Source organism: Alosa sapidissima, chromosome 22 (assembly GCF_018492685.1).
Source record: "Alosa sapidissima isolate fAloSap1 chromosome 22, fAloSap1.pri, whole genome shotgun sequence".
Taxonomy (NCBI): domain Eukaryota; kingdom Metazoa; phylum Chordata; class Actinopteri; order Clupeiformes; family Clupeidae; genus Alosa; species Alosa sapidissima.
In genome coordinates, this window is record NC_055978.1 from 16,273,317 (window position 1) to 16,285,883 (window position 12,567).

Consider the following 12,567-nt stretch of genomic DNA (forward strand, 5'->3'; position numbering starts at 1 on the left):
TGTTTCCAAAATCAGTGGTTCATCAACTCGTAACAGGGTGAATGGCAATTCTCTATCGGCTATAACCGCACTATGTAAGTTTGCCAGATCGGGTAGCGGATCTGTAGTTCGGTGGAATGAGACATAAGAAACTACAAATTTGACTTGCATCTGATGTCGCAATACATCGTACTTTTATAAGTCATGCAAAATATTCTACCTTGTCTGTGGACATCGTTATTTGCAAAGCCTGTGCTGGATAAACAAATAGCATGCGTGCGACAGAGGGAAAATTATTTGGTGTCGCTTTAATTAATTAACATTACTCTGTAGAAATCTGCTTTTATTTTGATATTAAAGAGGGGATTTTTGTAAATTATTATAAATAAGGGCAAATTAAATTGATCAAGATTCTATTTATAAAAACATTAAAAGTAGAAATATCTAAGGAGGTTGAATACTTTTTATAGGCACTGTATAGTGCTTTATCAAGGCACCCAAAGAGCTTTACATTGAAGGGGGAACCTCACTAACAACCATGAATGTTTAGCACCCACCTGGGTGATGAATGGCAGTCATTATGCGCCAGAACGCTCACCACACAACAGCTTAGTCATTGTTTGTTTGTTTTTTTATTTTATTTTATTAATACTTTGACCAGGGTTGTCACATGAAGACAGAAGCATCTTTTCCAAATGAAACCCCTGGCCAAGAAAGGCAGCACTTAGTTAAAATGAATACAAAACATGCAACATAAAAAACAATACACATTTGATATAAACCGAATAAGGGAAATGGATATACAGCAAAGATATGGATGGATGACATGTGTAGCAAAGACAATCTAAAAGCATTATCATTGTAAAAGGCTTGCTATTATATATGGTCATTATATTGTTATTATTATTAGTCAGTTATTATTATTTTACATTTAGTTTATTTTACTTTAAACTGTGACTTTCATATGCTAATGTAATGTTTATTGTAATTCTATATTGTAAGTCACTTTAGATAAAAGCATCTGCTAAGTAAACATAAACAGTTTAGCTTTTGCGGCTGGATGCATGCCTTTCCCAGCTTTTTGTATTATGCAACCCAGTTCTAACCTGAGACTGATACCCAATCATTTCCACCTAAGGGGCATGAACCCCATTACATTTGTGCATCCATTTAATGGATCTGATAACTGGGGACAAATGAAGTGTCCAAAACACAGACAGCACCTTTAATAAATACTCTCACTCACTTAACTACAGGCAGTAATTAGTCCATTTAATCCACAATGAGTACTGCATGCATGGACTGTTATCTATTGATTTACCTCATTTGCTCCAAACACAGAGCAGAGGAAGGATGGAGAGAGACAAAGGAGTGTGTGTGTGTGTGTGTGTGTGTGTGTGTGTGTGTGTGTGTGTGTGTGTGTGTGTGTGTGTGCGCGCTCTGTGTGTGTGTACCTCTATGTGGATATCTGTATGTATGGACCTATACTTTTTTCATAATTTACATGTAAAAAGAATGTAGTTATTATTAGCAATGCATTGTATTACTGTATACCGCTTCATATGTATTATGACACCCTGCTGTTCTCTCACTCAGGTGTGGTGGGCAGCCTCAGACCTTGGCTGGGTGGTTGGTCACTCCTACATCTGCTACGCCCCTCTTCTCCATGGCAACACCACCATTCTGTATGAGGTAGCGTTGTCTGGCCTCCCAGTTTTTTCATGTGGACGGTGGACCAATGGGAATAGAATCAGTCAAGTCATTTCACTGCCAGGGGCATGATGGGAAGGAGCATGAGGGCAAGGACTCTCTTAAAGCTCCTTTGACCCCCCCCCCCCCTCCCTCTCTCTCTCTCTCTCTCTCTCTCTCTCTCTTTCTTTCTTTCTTTCTCTCTCTCTCTCTCTCTCTTTCTCTCACTCACACACACACACACACACACACACACACACACACACACACACACACACACACACATTCTCTCTCTTCGCTCTTAGTCTTTCTCTCTGTCTCTCTCTCTCTCTCCACACACACACACACACACACACACACACACACACACTCACTTGCTCTCTCTCTCTCTCTCTCTCTCTCTCTCTCTCTCTCTCTCTTTTCTCTTTTAGTCAATGTTGTCTCTGTCTCTGCCTGTATTCTTCTCTCCCATTTTTTTGATCTGTCTAGCATGTCTCTCTCTGCCTGTGTGTGTCTTGCTCCACTCTCTCTCTCTCTCTCTCTCTCTCTCTCTCTCTCTCTCCCCCATCTATTCATTACTGCTATGGCATAAGCCCTCCTAAAAAAGCATAACAGAAAAATAACTATATTCTTTTAAATCCTCAAGGGAAATAGTTTCTATCCATGCATTACAAGAGCTCAAGATTTCTCTCCTCCTCTCTCTTTCTCCCTCTCTCTTTCCCTCTCCCTCTCTCTCTCTCTCATCATCTCCCACACTGTGTGTGGTTCCCGTACACGATTGCCTTCTCAAAAATAGCCTGGTCCATATTCATCATGGGAAGTCTACTGTTCTGTTCCCAGCCTCTAAGTTAAGCTCTCCTCCATCTCCTGAGTGATGAGATTATATGAATGAGCGGAGTGTAGGCCTTTTCTCTTTTTGGTTTGTTTTTGCTTTCCCTCTCCAGTGGGTTGAAATCGCCCGCTAGCACTGATGCCTCTTATTAGTCTGGTATTCTCCTGTGGGTGGAGGAACATTTTTGCAGTGGTGGGTGTTGAATTTATTATTGGGCTTTAATCACAGCGCCTGTATCTCACGCTGGGTGTTTGTCTTCTCTCGTGCTCACTCTGACCTCTACTTTCAGCACAGAGACCTTCTCCAGCGGAGTTAGAGGTTTAGCCCAATATTTACACACAGAGAGAGAGAGAGAGAGAGAGAGAGAGAGAGAGAGGGGGGGGGGTTAGGGGTTAGGGCCAGGGAGGGTGGTTCTCTCTGCCCATGAGTATTAGACTGGTAGAGAATTACAATTAGTTGGACATTTGAAATGAGCCCTTAGAAAGTTTCCAATTCCCTGTGTTAGTTAATATGATTGTTCTCCAGGACAGTCGTGGGTCCTGTTTTGTAGTTCCTTTTCACAAATCATTTAATTGTTTTTTTAATTAACACTGGGATCTGTATTTGATATTTTGCTTATTAATATGCACTTGCAAACTTAACTTTGCAATAGATCTGTTTTTATCTCCGTTTCTCTCCAAGGGTGAAGCGAGTCAAGCTTTTCTTCAGAAGTATTGGCCTGTGCAAATTACTTAATTTTCATCTCACCCAAAGAAGAACGGAGCTTTAATGATGTTTTTGTTCTGATTAAGTTAACTCACCCGAGTCTAATGCATCTCTCTTACATCTACTCATTAATGCACCTATCAAGTAAGCCTCTCCTTCATAATAGGTGGACTAATTCTGCAGCCTTCATAACCACCATGAATCATGTTTCATCTGATGAAGGGATATGTGAAGGATTAGGACATTTATACGTGTATGCATTTACAAACAGTACTTGAACTGTGTGTGTGTGTGTGTGTGTGTACGTGTGTGTACAGGGTAAACCTGTGGGGACTCCAGATCCTGGGGCGTTTTTCCGTGTGATCTCTGAGCATGGCGCGTCCTCCATGTTTACTGCACCCACGGCCATCCGAGCCATCCGACAGCAGGACCCTCAGGCAGAGCGAGGGAACCAGTACCCCATGCACAGGTAAGACAGCCAATGCAAAAAGCCCAACCATCAAGTAAAGGCTTAACCACCCGGGTATTGTCCCCAAGTAAAATCTTGAGTATCTCCCACACACACACACACACACACACACACACACACACACACACACACACACACACACACACACACACACACATATATATGTACTGTATATAGAATATATATAGCACAGAAAAAGCACACAGATAATGTTAAATGTGTTTAGCTTGTGTCTTATTGATCTCCCTCATGCTCTAGATACACACACACACACACACACACACACACACACACACACACACACCTTTGCTCAGGTGAGTCTCCGTCCCCAGACAACATCTCTTCCTTATATGAACCTTTGCTCAGGTATCTTCTCCCTAGTGAACCTGTCCCTAGTTAACGCCCCGTATAGATAACTCTTTATGAGATGATCTCACCTAGTATGGATTTAACAAGCAGCTGGCAGACTGCTACTGTGGTACTCATTACCTGCAGTGTGTTGCTTTCGACTGTAAGAACAGATTGATTTATGTCACATCTTTTTTTTGTGGAAGAAAGTGATGTTGTAGCTGCTTTTGGAGTACTTGGGAATGTTTTACTTAAACCCAGTATTCCTAAAGCATAAAGCAAGCAAAGTGTTCCCAGATAGGCCTACTGTAATAAGAGAGCTTTAGCTTCCGCTCTTCACCACCATGAAAATAGATGGCCTGAGAAAGCAACTGCATGAGATTCTCTTGGGCTCTGAGATTAGCTATTGAACAGTCAACAGTTCACAAACATTGCAAACACATGGGTGTCCCTGTTTGGCAATCATTTTTGTTTATATTTTAATAATTATTTGTCATTATATTGAATCACTGGGGTTCATTCCTGCCTTGTATTTATGTTGCCAGCTGTGGCAAGAAGTGCACATGTGATGGAGAGCATCTTTTGTTTTGGTCTTTTTAATTAAGAATTACCAATGTCGTATCTTGAACACAATGCTGAGTTCTTTGAGTTAGTGAGTCAGCACGCTGGGGGCTAGGTGTGCTTTCATGCTCGCTACACTCCATTGGCTCTGTCTGCAAAATCACCGTGGTTCTAACATTTCCCACCTGACCTCCCTGACAAACACACTCCTCGCACCGTCCTGTGATTGCGGCTGTTTTCTGACACGGCCCCATTGCTCGCGCGTCTCGTGTTCTCATTAGGTGCTCGTAATTGTGGCTCGCAGCCTCGGCAGTTGTGCTGATGCCGATCCACCGGCCGCCATTGGCGGTCAGCTCATTAAAACGCCATTACATCGCCCATCGCTTGCTCGTTCCCCTCACCGTCTCCCGTAATGAGAGACATCATCCTGGCTGGCCCCTGGTAGCGCATGGAGATAATGGGGGGTAAAAGGTGGGTGGCCGGCGGCCAAAGCTACGGTCAGTGGGAAGCAGCGGTCCGCTTAAAACATTTATGCACTGCACTCTGATGTTGATACCACAAGATGAAGAGTCGGGCTACATTCGGTATTGAGGACCTCATGGGGGGAAAAAAAGTCAATGTTTTTTTTTGGAAATTATCATTCATTTTTAAATAAATGATAACTCATTAGAAGGGAGGTTTTGGGTTGTGTTTAAACTTTGGCTTAAGATTCATTATTGTGGAATGTGTGGGTGTTGCCTGCAGATGTAATATGTACAAATCATTTTTTTTTGTCCTTTAATTAGTCCAGTTTAACGGTGAGAAAAATATTAATCATAGTTCATGTACCATGTGATTTTTGGGACTCTGCATGGAAATGACTGTAGACTGATGTCAGTACTGTACATCTTTAAAGATTATAGAGCTCGGTTAGGTGTTTCTGTTGTGGTACTTTGGCCATTCCATCTCTCCTTGAAAATTCCTGACCTTAAAACATGATTGAGTAATCTCAACGACAGCCGTGCCGTTTTTGTAACCGACACAGCGTTTTATGTTGTCGTTCAGAGTAGAACTACTGCCCAAATCTTCCCTGCCTGACATTAAGAGTGGTTGAGCTACTAACCCTGACAGGAATAATCTATGTTACTGGCTGCTGAATACAGCAGCTTCTGTAAGAAATGGTGACCTCAGGTGATTACGTTCAATGCTTAGATCAGAAACACAATTGTGTGTGTGTATATGTGTGTGTGTGTGTGTGTTTGTGTGTGTATTGTGTTCTAAGCGTTCACAGTGGATTGTCTCGCCTGAAAGCTTACAGCAACCCCTCCCAGTCCTGACTCCCTGAGACTGCTGCGTTGCAGACGGCGCTTATCTGCTTCCTTGTCTGACCTGCACTCCAGGCAAGAAAAGGGCTGAGGGAGCTCCAGCAATATGATGCCCATTTGCTCCGCATGTCTCCCCTTATCCTCCATCTCCTCCCTGCTCTGTGTGCTATTCGAGGCACTTCAGACCAGGCACGGCCCGTGATTTGCCTGACATTTGCTTTTGTGTTGGTGCCGGCCAGACGTATCACACACTTTCAATATGTGGATTTAGCAAAGTAGTGCCCTATTCCTGCATGCTAGACTCAGGCAATCTACCTGTGCAATGTGTCATGCTCTTATTTTATATGATGAAGATTAGCTTTTAATAATAAAACGGACATTGTCAGTCTTGGGCCAGATGACTCAATTCAAATACCGGCAAAGTAAAAGTTCACTGGAACACACGCTCCAACAAATCTTGGTTACCGGTATACAAACAATAGTTGCATATACTGTATGTGCATGATCTGATATGTGCATGATATGCACTGATATGCATATCTGGTTACCAGTACCGGTACTATGTTTGCCCATTCTTACACTAGTATCCCTTACTCCATTTATTGTTAAAGAACGTATTGTTCTTTTGTTCTGTCTGTGATGGTGGCAATGTTCCTACCCAAACAGCAACTTCCTAAGGCTATTTTACAAAGTGATAAGACCTGCTCAGAGTGCTGCAGAAGTAGCGTTTGCCCTACTAAGAGTTTATGTGCCATCAGAATAATTTTATAAACGTTATTTTAAGCTTATAAAAAAACTCTTTAGGGGGCCTTTAAAGAAAGCTGGGAAAAAAAGCTACAATATTTGAAACTGTCCTAGGGGCAATAGGAAGAATAATATGCTATGTTAACCTTTATGTTTCTTTGTATATTGGTCCCCAAATTTAAATGGGAATAGTTTAATGCTTTGCTTCACTTTAAAGATAAGATGAGAAAATGATCTGTGCACCAACGTCTTAACTAGGATCATATATTCAGCCACTAAACCTGAAGACATTTCTTACCCTTTTATGGATAAACAAAGGCATGGAATTACAATGACATAAACTTTTAGTTGTTTTATTCCCTGTGGGCTCAAACTGAATGACATTATTCAAAACAGCCTAATGGTGCTGCCATCAATTGAAATATTCCCTTTACATAGTCCACATAGACTAGATACATAGATATGTTGTCAGGCTTATCAGCTTTGTAAAGTGTAGCTGTAGATCCTCCCTGGAAGGGTGTCTCACAAAATGAAAGGACTGCCAACGACTCATAGAAGTGTTTTGATTGCCTGGGACGTGCCCAGCCTTTTCAATCGGCGCTAACACAGCACTCAGAAGAAGTGAAAGAGGGCGGCGTGGAAGCGTTCTGGTTCTGGATGAATAGTCTGTGTTTGTAAGTTGGAGGCAGGTAGGGAGATCAGAGACAGGTTTTCTCCCACGTTGCTTTGCCATGGTGTGAAGGCCACCGCATACACACACACACACACACACACACACAAGGCCACCGCATATCAGAGAGAAAGAGAGAGAGCGAGAGAGAGAGAGAGTTTGGCCTTTCAAGAGTTTTATTGCATAGGCATTTCATCAGGCTTTAATCTCCATACAAAGCCGATAATGCTTCTAAACCACTAAACTTGGTCCTTAGTATCTCCCAGACCTGATATCATCTGACACCTCCGATAATGTGCGTCTGAAGGCAAGGACAAAACCCATTATGAACTCAACCACAGATACCAGAGATCAGCAAAGGACAATTGTCAAGTCAATTATCATTTAGAATGCGTCTGGGGTGATCCAATCACAAGTCGTCAGCCGAGACACATCGCTACGATCGCTACACATGTATCCAAGGTGTGCAGTCAGAGACGTTACAGACCACCATGTGTTTAGATTCCACTGGTGCTAACGTCACTTGTGTTTAGATTCTGCTATTGCCAGCATTCATTAGAACTCTCATTGTGGGGGGACACAGCAGAAATAAATACAATAATACAGACTTATTTACAAAATAAATTCAGAATTCAGGTTAGCTGCGGCAGGCTTTAAATATTAATAAATAAAGCCAGCCACTGTGAGTTATGTGGTGTGATTTGTCTTAGGGGGGTAAAGCCAAATCAAATTGTGGCCATGCTGTTTTTACCTTCAAACAGTACACCAGGGTCAAAATGGTGTGTGTTGCTTGGGGTGGAGTGGTGGAAGGAACACAGACAGTATCTCCTCCCCGGACCTCATCAACCTCAACCTCATCAACCTCCACCCTGGTCATCGGCAATTCCATGGTTAGAGACCTCTGCATTCCCCTATCACGTATGTCCTTGACATCCAGCAGAAACTCCCAAGCATCCTGGCCTGCCACACCAAGGTCAACAACATCATCGTACACGTGGGCACAAACGACATCAGAGATAAGCAGTTAGTAGCACTGCAGGAAAACTACAAAACTCTCATCACCACCCTGATGGGCACAGAAAAACGCTTTGTCATCTCTGGGCCTCTCCCTACCTACAGAAAAGTTGCTGAGAGATAGTCCAGACTGTCAAATCGCGACTCTTAGACATTAGAGCAGAACAGCAGTTAATAGCTCTTATAGACTCCATAAATTTAGATATTTTACATCATCCCATTGATCAAATGGTAGAGGCTTTCAATCATGAATTAGGCGCTCTGCTTGACAGAGTGGCACCCTTAAAGACTAAAAAAAGGCCCTGTAGCAAACTGACACCTTGGATGAACGAAAATATCCATGATCTAAAAAGATCATGTAGAAAAGCTGAGAGAACATGGAGAAAAACTAATTTACAGGTTCACCGTGCCATTCTAAAAGAAAAAAAATTGCAAATTATAATAGAGCTATTCGGAATGAGAGAAGGAACCACTTCTCTAAGGTAATTGCTGAAAACAGTGGAAACTCTAGGGTTGTTCTCCACCATTGATAGGCTATTGCATCAAACACCTTTTGATACATTCAGTCAGGCATCCTCTCTAAGATGCGAAGAATTCGCAAACTTCTTCAAAAACAAAGTCATTTCTATAAGGGAGGCTATTGGTAACACAAGTAATATGTTTGATAGTACACCCAAAAACAGCCCCCCAAAATTAAGGTTCTTTAGCACTATTACTCAATCTGAGCTTGGTAAAAATTATAACTCAAACTGGCTCCTCAACATGTGTTTTGGATCCAATCCCTACTAGATTCCTCAAAAATGTATATGATAGCTTAGCTCCCTTTATTCTCAAGGTAATAAATACATCATTAGAAACAGGTATATTTCCAACTGCTTTTAAAACCGCTGTTGTGAAACCTTTACTTAAAAAGTCGAATCTTGACCCTACCAATCTGAGCAACTACAGGCCTATATCAAATCTTCCGTTCCTGAGCAAAGTACTTGAAAAAGTCGTTTGCAATCAGTTAAATACCTTCCTCAACGAAAACAGTATCCTTGAAAAATTCCAATCAGATTTTAGATCAAATCACAGCACAGAAACAGCTCTAGTAAAAATAGTCAATGATCTTAGACTGGCTACTGACTCAAACAAAGTCTCAAACCTTATTCTTCTGGATTTGAGTGCGGCATTTGACACCATTGATCATGGCATCCTAATTCACCGCCTTGCGAAGTGGGTGGGTCTCTCTGATAATGCTCTAAACTGGTTTCAAACCTACATTACTGGCAGAGATTTTTATATCAGTCTAGGAGATCATGTGTCTGAAAAACATGACTTGCCTTTTGGTGTGGCCCAGGGGAGCTGCCTTGGTCCCTTGCTATTTTCCCTATATATGCTTCCGTTGGGAAACGTCATAAGTCAGCATAATGTTAACTTCCATAGCTACGCAGATGATACCCAATTGTATATTTCTGTGGAGCCAACTAACCCAGATGGCCTTTGCTCCCTCACTGCATGCCTAACCTCCATTAATCAGTGGATGAGCAAAATTTTTTTGAAACTAAATGATTACAAAACAGAGGTACTTTTGGTTGGACCAAAACTAAAGCGAGACATTGTTGTTAGTAATCTAAGGGAACTTGGCGCACCAGGTCAAACCAAAAGTAACAAGCCTCGGTGTCATCTTAGATGCAGAGTTAAGTTTTAAGCCCCATATCCGTAAAGTTACTCAGACAGCCTATTTCCACCTGAGAAACATTGCCAAAGTGCGGCCCTTTTTAACTCAACAAGATGCAGAAAAACTAATTCATGCCTTTATCACTAGCAGGTTAGACTACTGCAATGCACTTTTCACTGGTCTTCCCAAAAAACATCTAAAAAAATTGGCACTCATACAGAACTCTGCGGCCAGACTTTTAACTAAGACCAAGAAGAGAGAACACATCACCCCTGTGTTGGCTGAACTGCACTGGTTCCCTATTTCCTATAGAATTGATTTTAAGGTTATGTTAATTACTTACAAAGCTCTGAATGGCATAGCACCTTCATATATCTCTGAGCTTTTAATATCTTATCAACCACAAAGGAAACTTAGATCATCAAATTCTAATCTTTTAATCGTACCCAAAGTGCTCCACAAGCAAAGTGGAGAAGCTGCTTTTATCCATTATGCCCCAAAACTATGGAACACCCTGCCTCTGTACATCAAGCAGGCGAGTTCAGTAAATATTTTTTAAAAGTCAGGTTCTGCTCAAGGTTTCTTCCTGGAATATGGGAGTTTTTCCTTGCCACAGTTGCCATATGGTGTGATTATGGGGGGTAAAGGGTTAAGGCTGCCAGTCTTATGACATGTTATTTTTTATATTTTTGATATGTTGCTGAGTGGATCATAAACGGCCCCAGCAATGAAGAAAAGTGATTGATAATGACTGACTATTATTGTGTTACATGCTTAAATGTAAAGCACTTTGAGCTGCATTCTGTGTATGAAAGGTGCTATACAAATAAAGATTATTATTATTATTATTATTATTATAGTATCTGGATTGCATTGTATTTTCTCTCACACACACGCACACATTCACACACACACACACACATACGTATACACACACATACACAAACACACACACATACACACACACACACACACACACACACACACACTCACTCTCACACACACATATGCATTAACACACACACACACACACATATAAGCACACAATCCATTTTCCAAGTCTAACCTGTTAACAACATAGACTGTATAGATACCAACCACTCTTACCTTTCCCCTCTACTTAAATCACGCATGACTTGCAGATTGCTCCCCTTTCAGATAAATGCAAGAGCCATCTGCACCATACACCAGACAGTGCCTTCATCCTCCATTACACAACAAAGTGACCTCCTGCCCCTACAGTCACTCATTTAAACAGGAAGAGATCCGTCCACAACCTTTCCTCTCCTCTGTCCACTGGGGACCCACCGCCACTTTCCCGACACTCCGATTGCACTGAGCACCAATCCCCCTGGTGGACGAACCAATCACGGAGCCGACCTTTCCCATCACCACCTCCCATCCACGTCGGTCGGTCGGTCCAGGGCCCTGAGTGAGAGGAGGCTGGGAATGGGGCTGGACATCTGGGGTTGAGGGGCGAGCTCCTGTCGGTCAGAGCCAGTTTAACAGGGTTGGTTCAAATCTGGGGTTGGGAGTGAGAGGGAAAGGGGGACAAATGTAGCCTGCCGAACGTGCTCAGTGTCTGCCTGCTGAACGTGCTCAGTGTCTGCCTCAGTGCCTACTGGAGATTGAAGGGGGGTTGTGTTGTGTAAGCAGTACTCTGCATAGCAATATATAGCTCCTTTCTGGTGCTGGCCAACAGTTCTGTTGCACTGTAATAACACTTGTCAGATAATAGAGAGGCTGTGGGCTAGTTTACATACTTGCTCTCTTAGTTACAACAGGACAATGATGCTTTTGGGAAAGGCAGGAATGAGCGTGTCTATGTGTGTTTGTGTGGGTATTCGGGACGATATTGGGACTAAGTCCACAAAAACAAGACTCCTTGTGGCATTAAGAAAACAAATGCTTAGTCATTGGCAACAAGACTACGGTAAATGAAAAAAAAACCTGTGTGTGTGTTCTGCTCTTGTCTCGTGTGTGTGTGTAGGCTCCGGAGCTTGTTCTTGGCAGGGGAGCGCTGTGATGTGGAGACACTGGAATGGACCAAGAAGAGCTTTAAGGTTCCAGTGCTGGACCACTGGTGGCAGACTGGTGAGCCGTTTCTCTTTATCTATCTGTCTATCTATCTATCTGTCTGTCTGTCTGTCTTTTCCTCTATCTCTCTCTCTACCTATCTTTCTTTCTTTAATTCAGATAAAAAGCAAAACATAACTCAATATTTGTTCAATAAACAGTTTTATTTGTCCATATCTATCAATCACTATATCTGTCTGTCTTCTCCTAGTCTCTCTCTCATCTCTCTCTCTCTCTCTCTCACTCTCTCTCACTCTCTCTCTCTCTCACTCTCACTCTCACTCTCTCTGGCTTTCTCTATCTTTCTCTGATTCTGATTAAAAGCTGAATATAGCTCAACATTTGTTCAATAAACAGCCCAGTGGCTCTAACAATATCACCAACATCATTGATGTAGACAAACGCCATCAAGCAGAAAAAGAGAAGCAGACACCTGTATTCCTTGTGGTCGTCCATAACAGTCGACGAAAGGGGGTCAGGTATTCTCTGAGTCTCTATCCCCCTCTCTGTTTCTCT

General features: G+C 42.2%; 1 protein-coding gene across 2 annotated transcripts in view; it reads left to right on the forward strand.

The window, feature by feature from the left end:
* Nucleotides 1-12,567, forward strand: part of acss3 (acyl-CoA synthetase short chain family member 3) — a 48,610-nt gene that overhangs the window by 12,035 nt on the left and 24,008 nt on the right. For both annotated transcript variants that reach the window (XR_006026359.1, XM_042078074.1), the window contains exons 7-9: nucleotides 1,576-1,671; nucleotides 3,523-3,674; nucleotides 11,966-12,069. Coding sequence is in view for 1 of the 2 variants with exons in the window: in XM_042078074.1 (XP_041934008.1) it covers nucleotides 1,576-1,671; nucleotides 3,523-3,674; nucleotides 11,966-12,069 (352 nt within the window). In the remaining variant the exon portion in view is untranslated. The remainder of the gene's footprint in view (nucleotides 1-1,575; nucleotides 1,672-3,522; nucleotides 3,675-11,965; nucleotides 12,070-12,567) is intronic.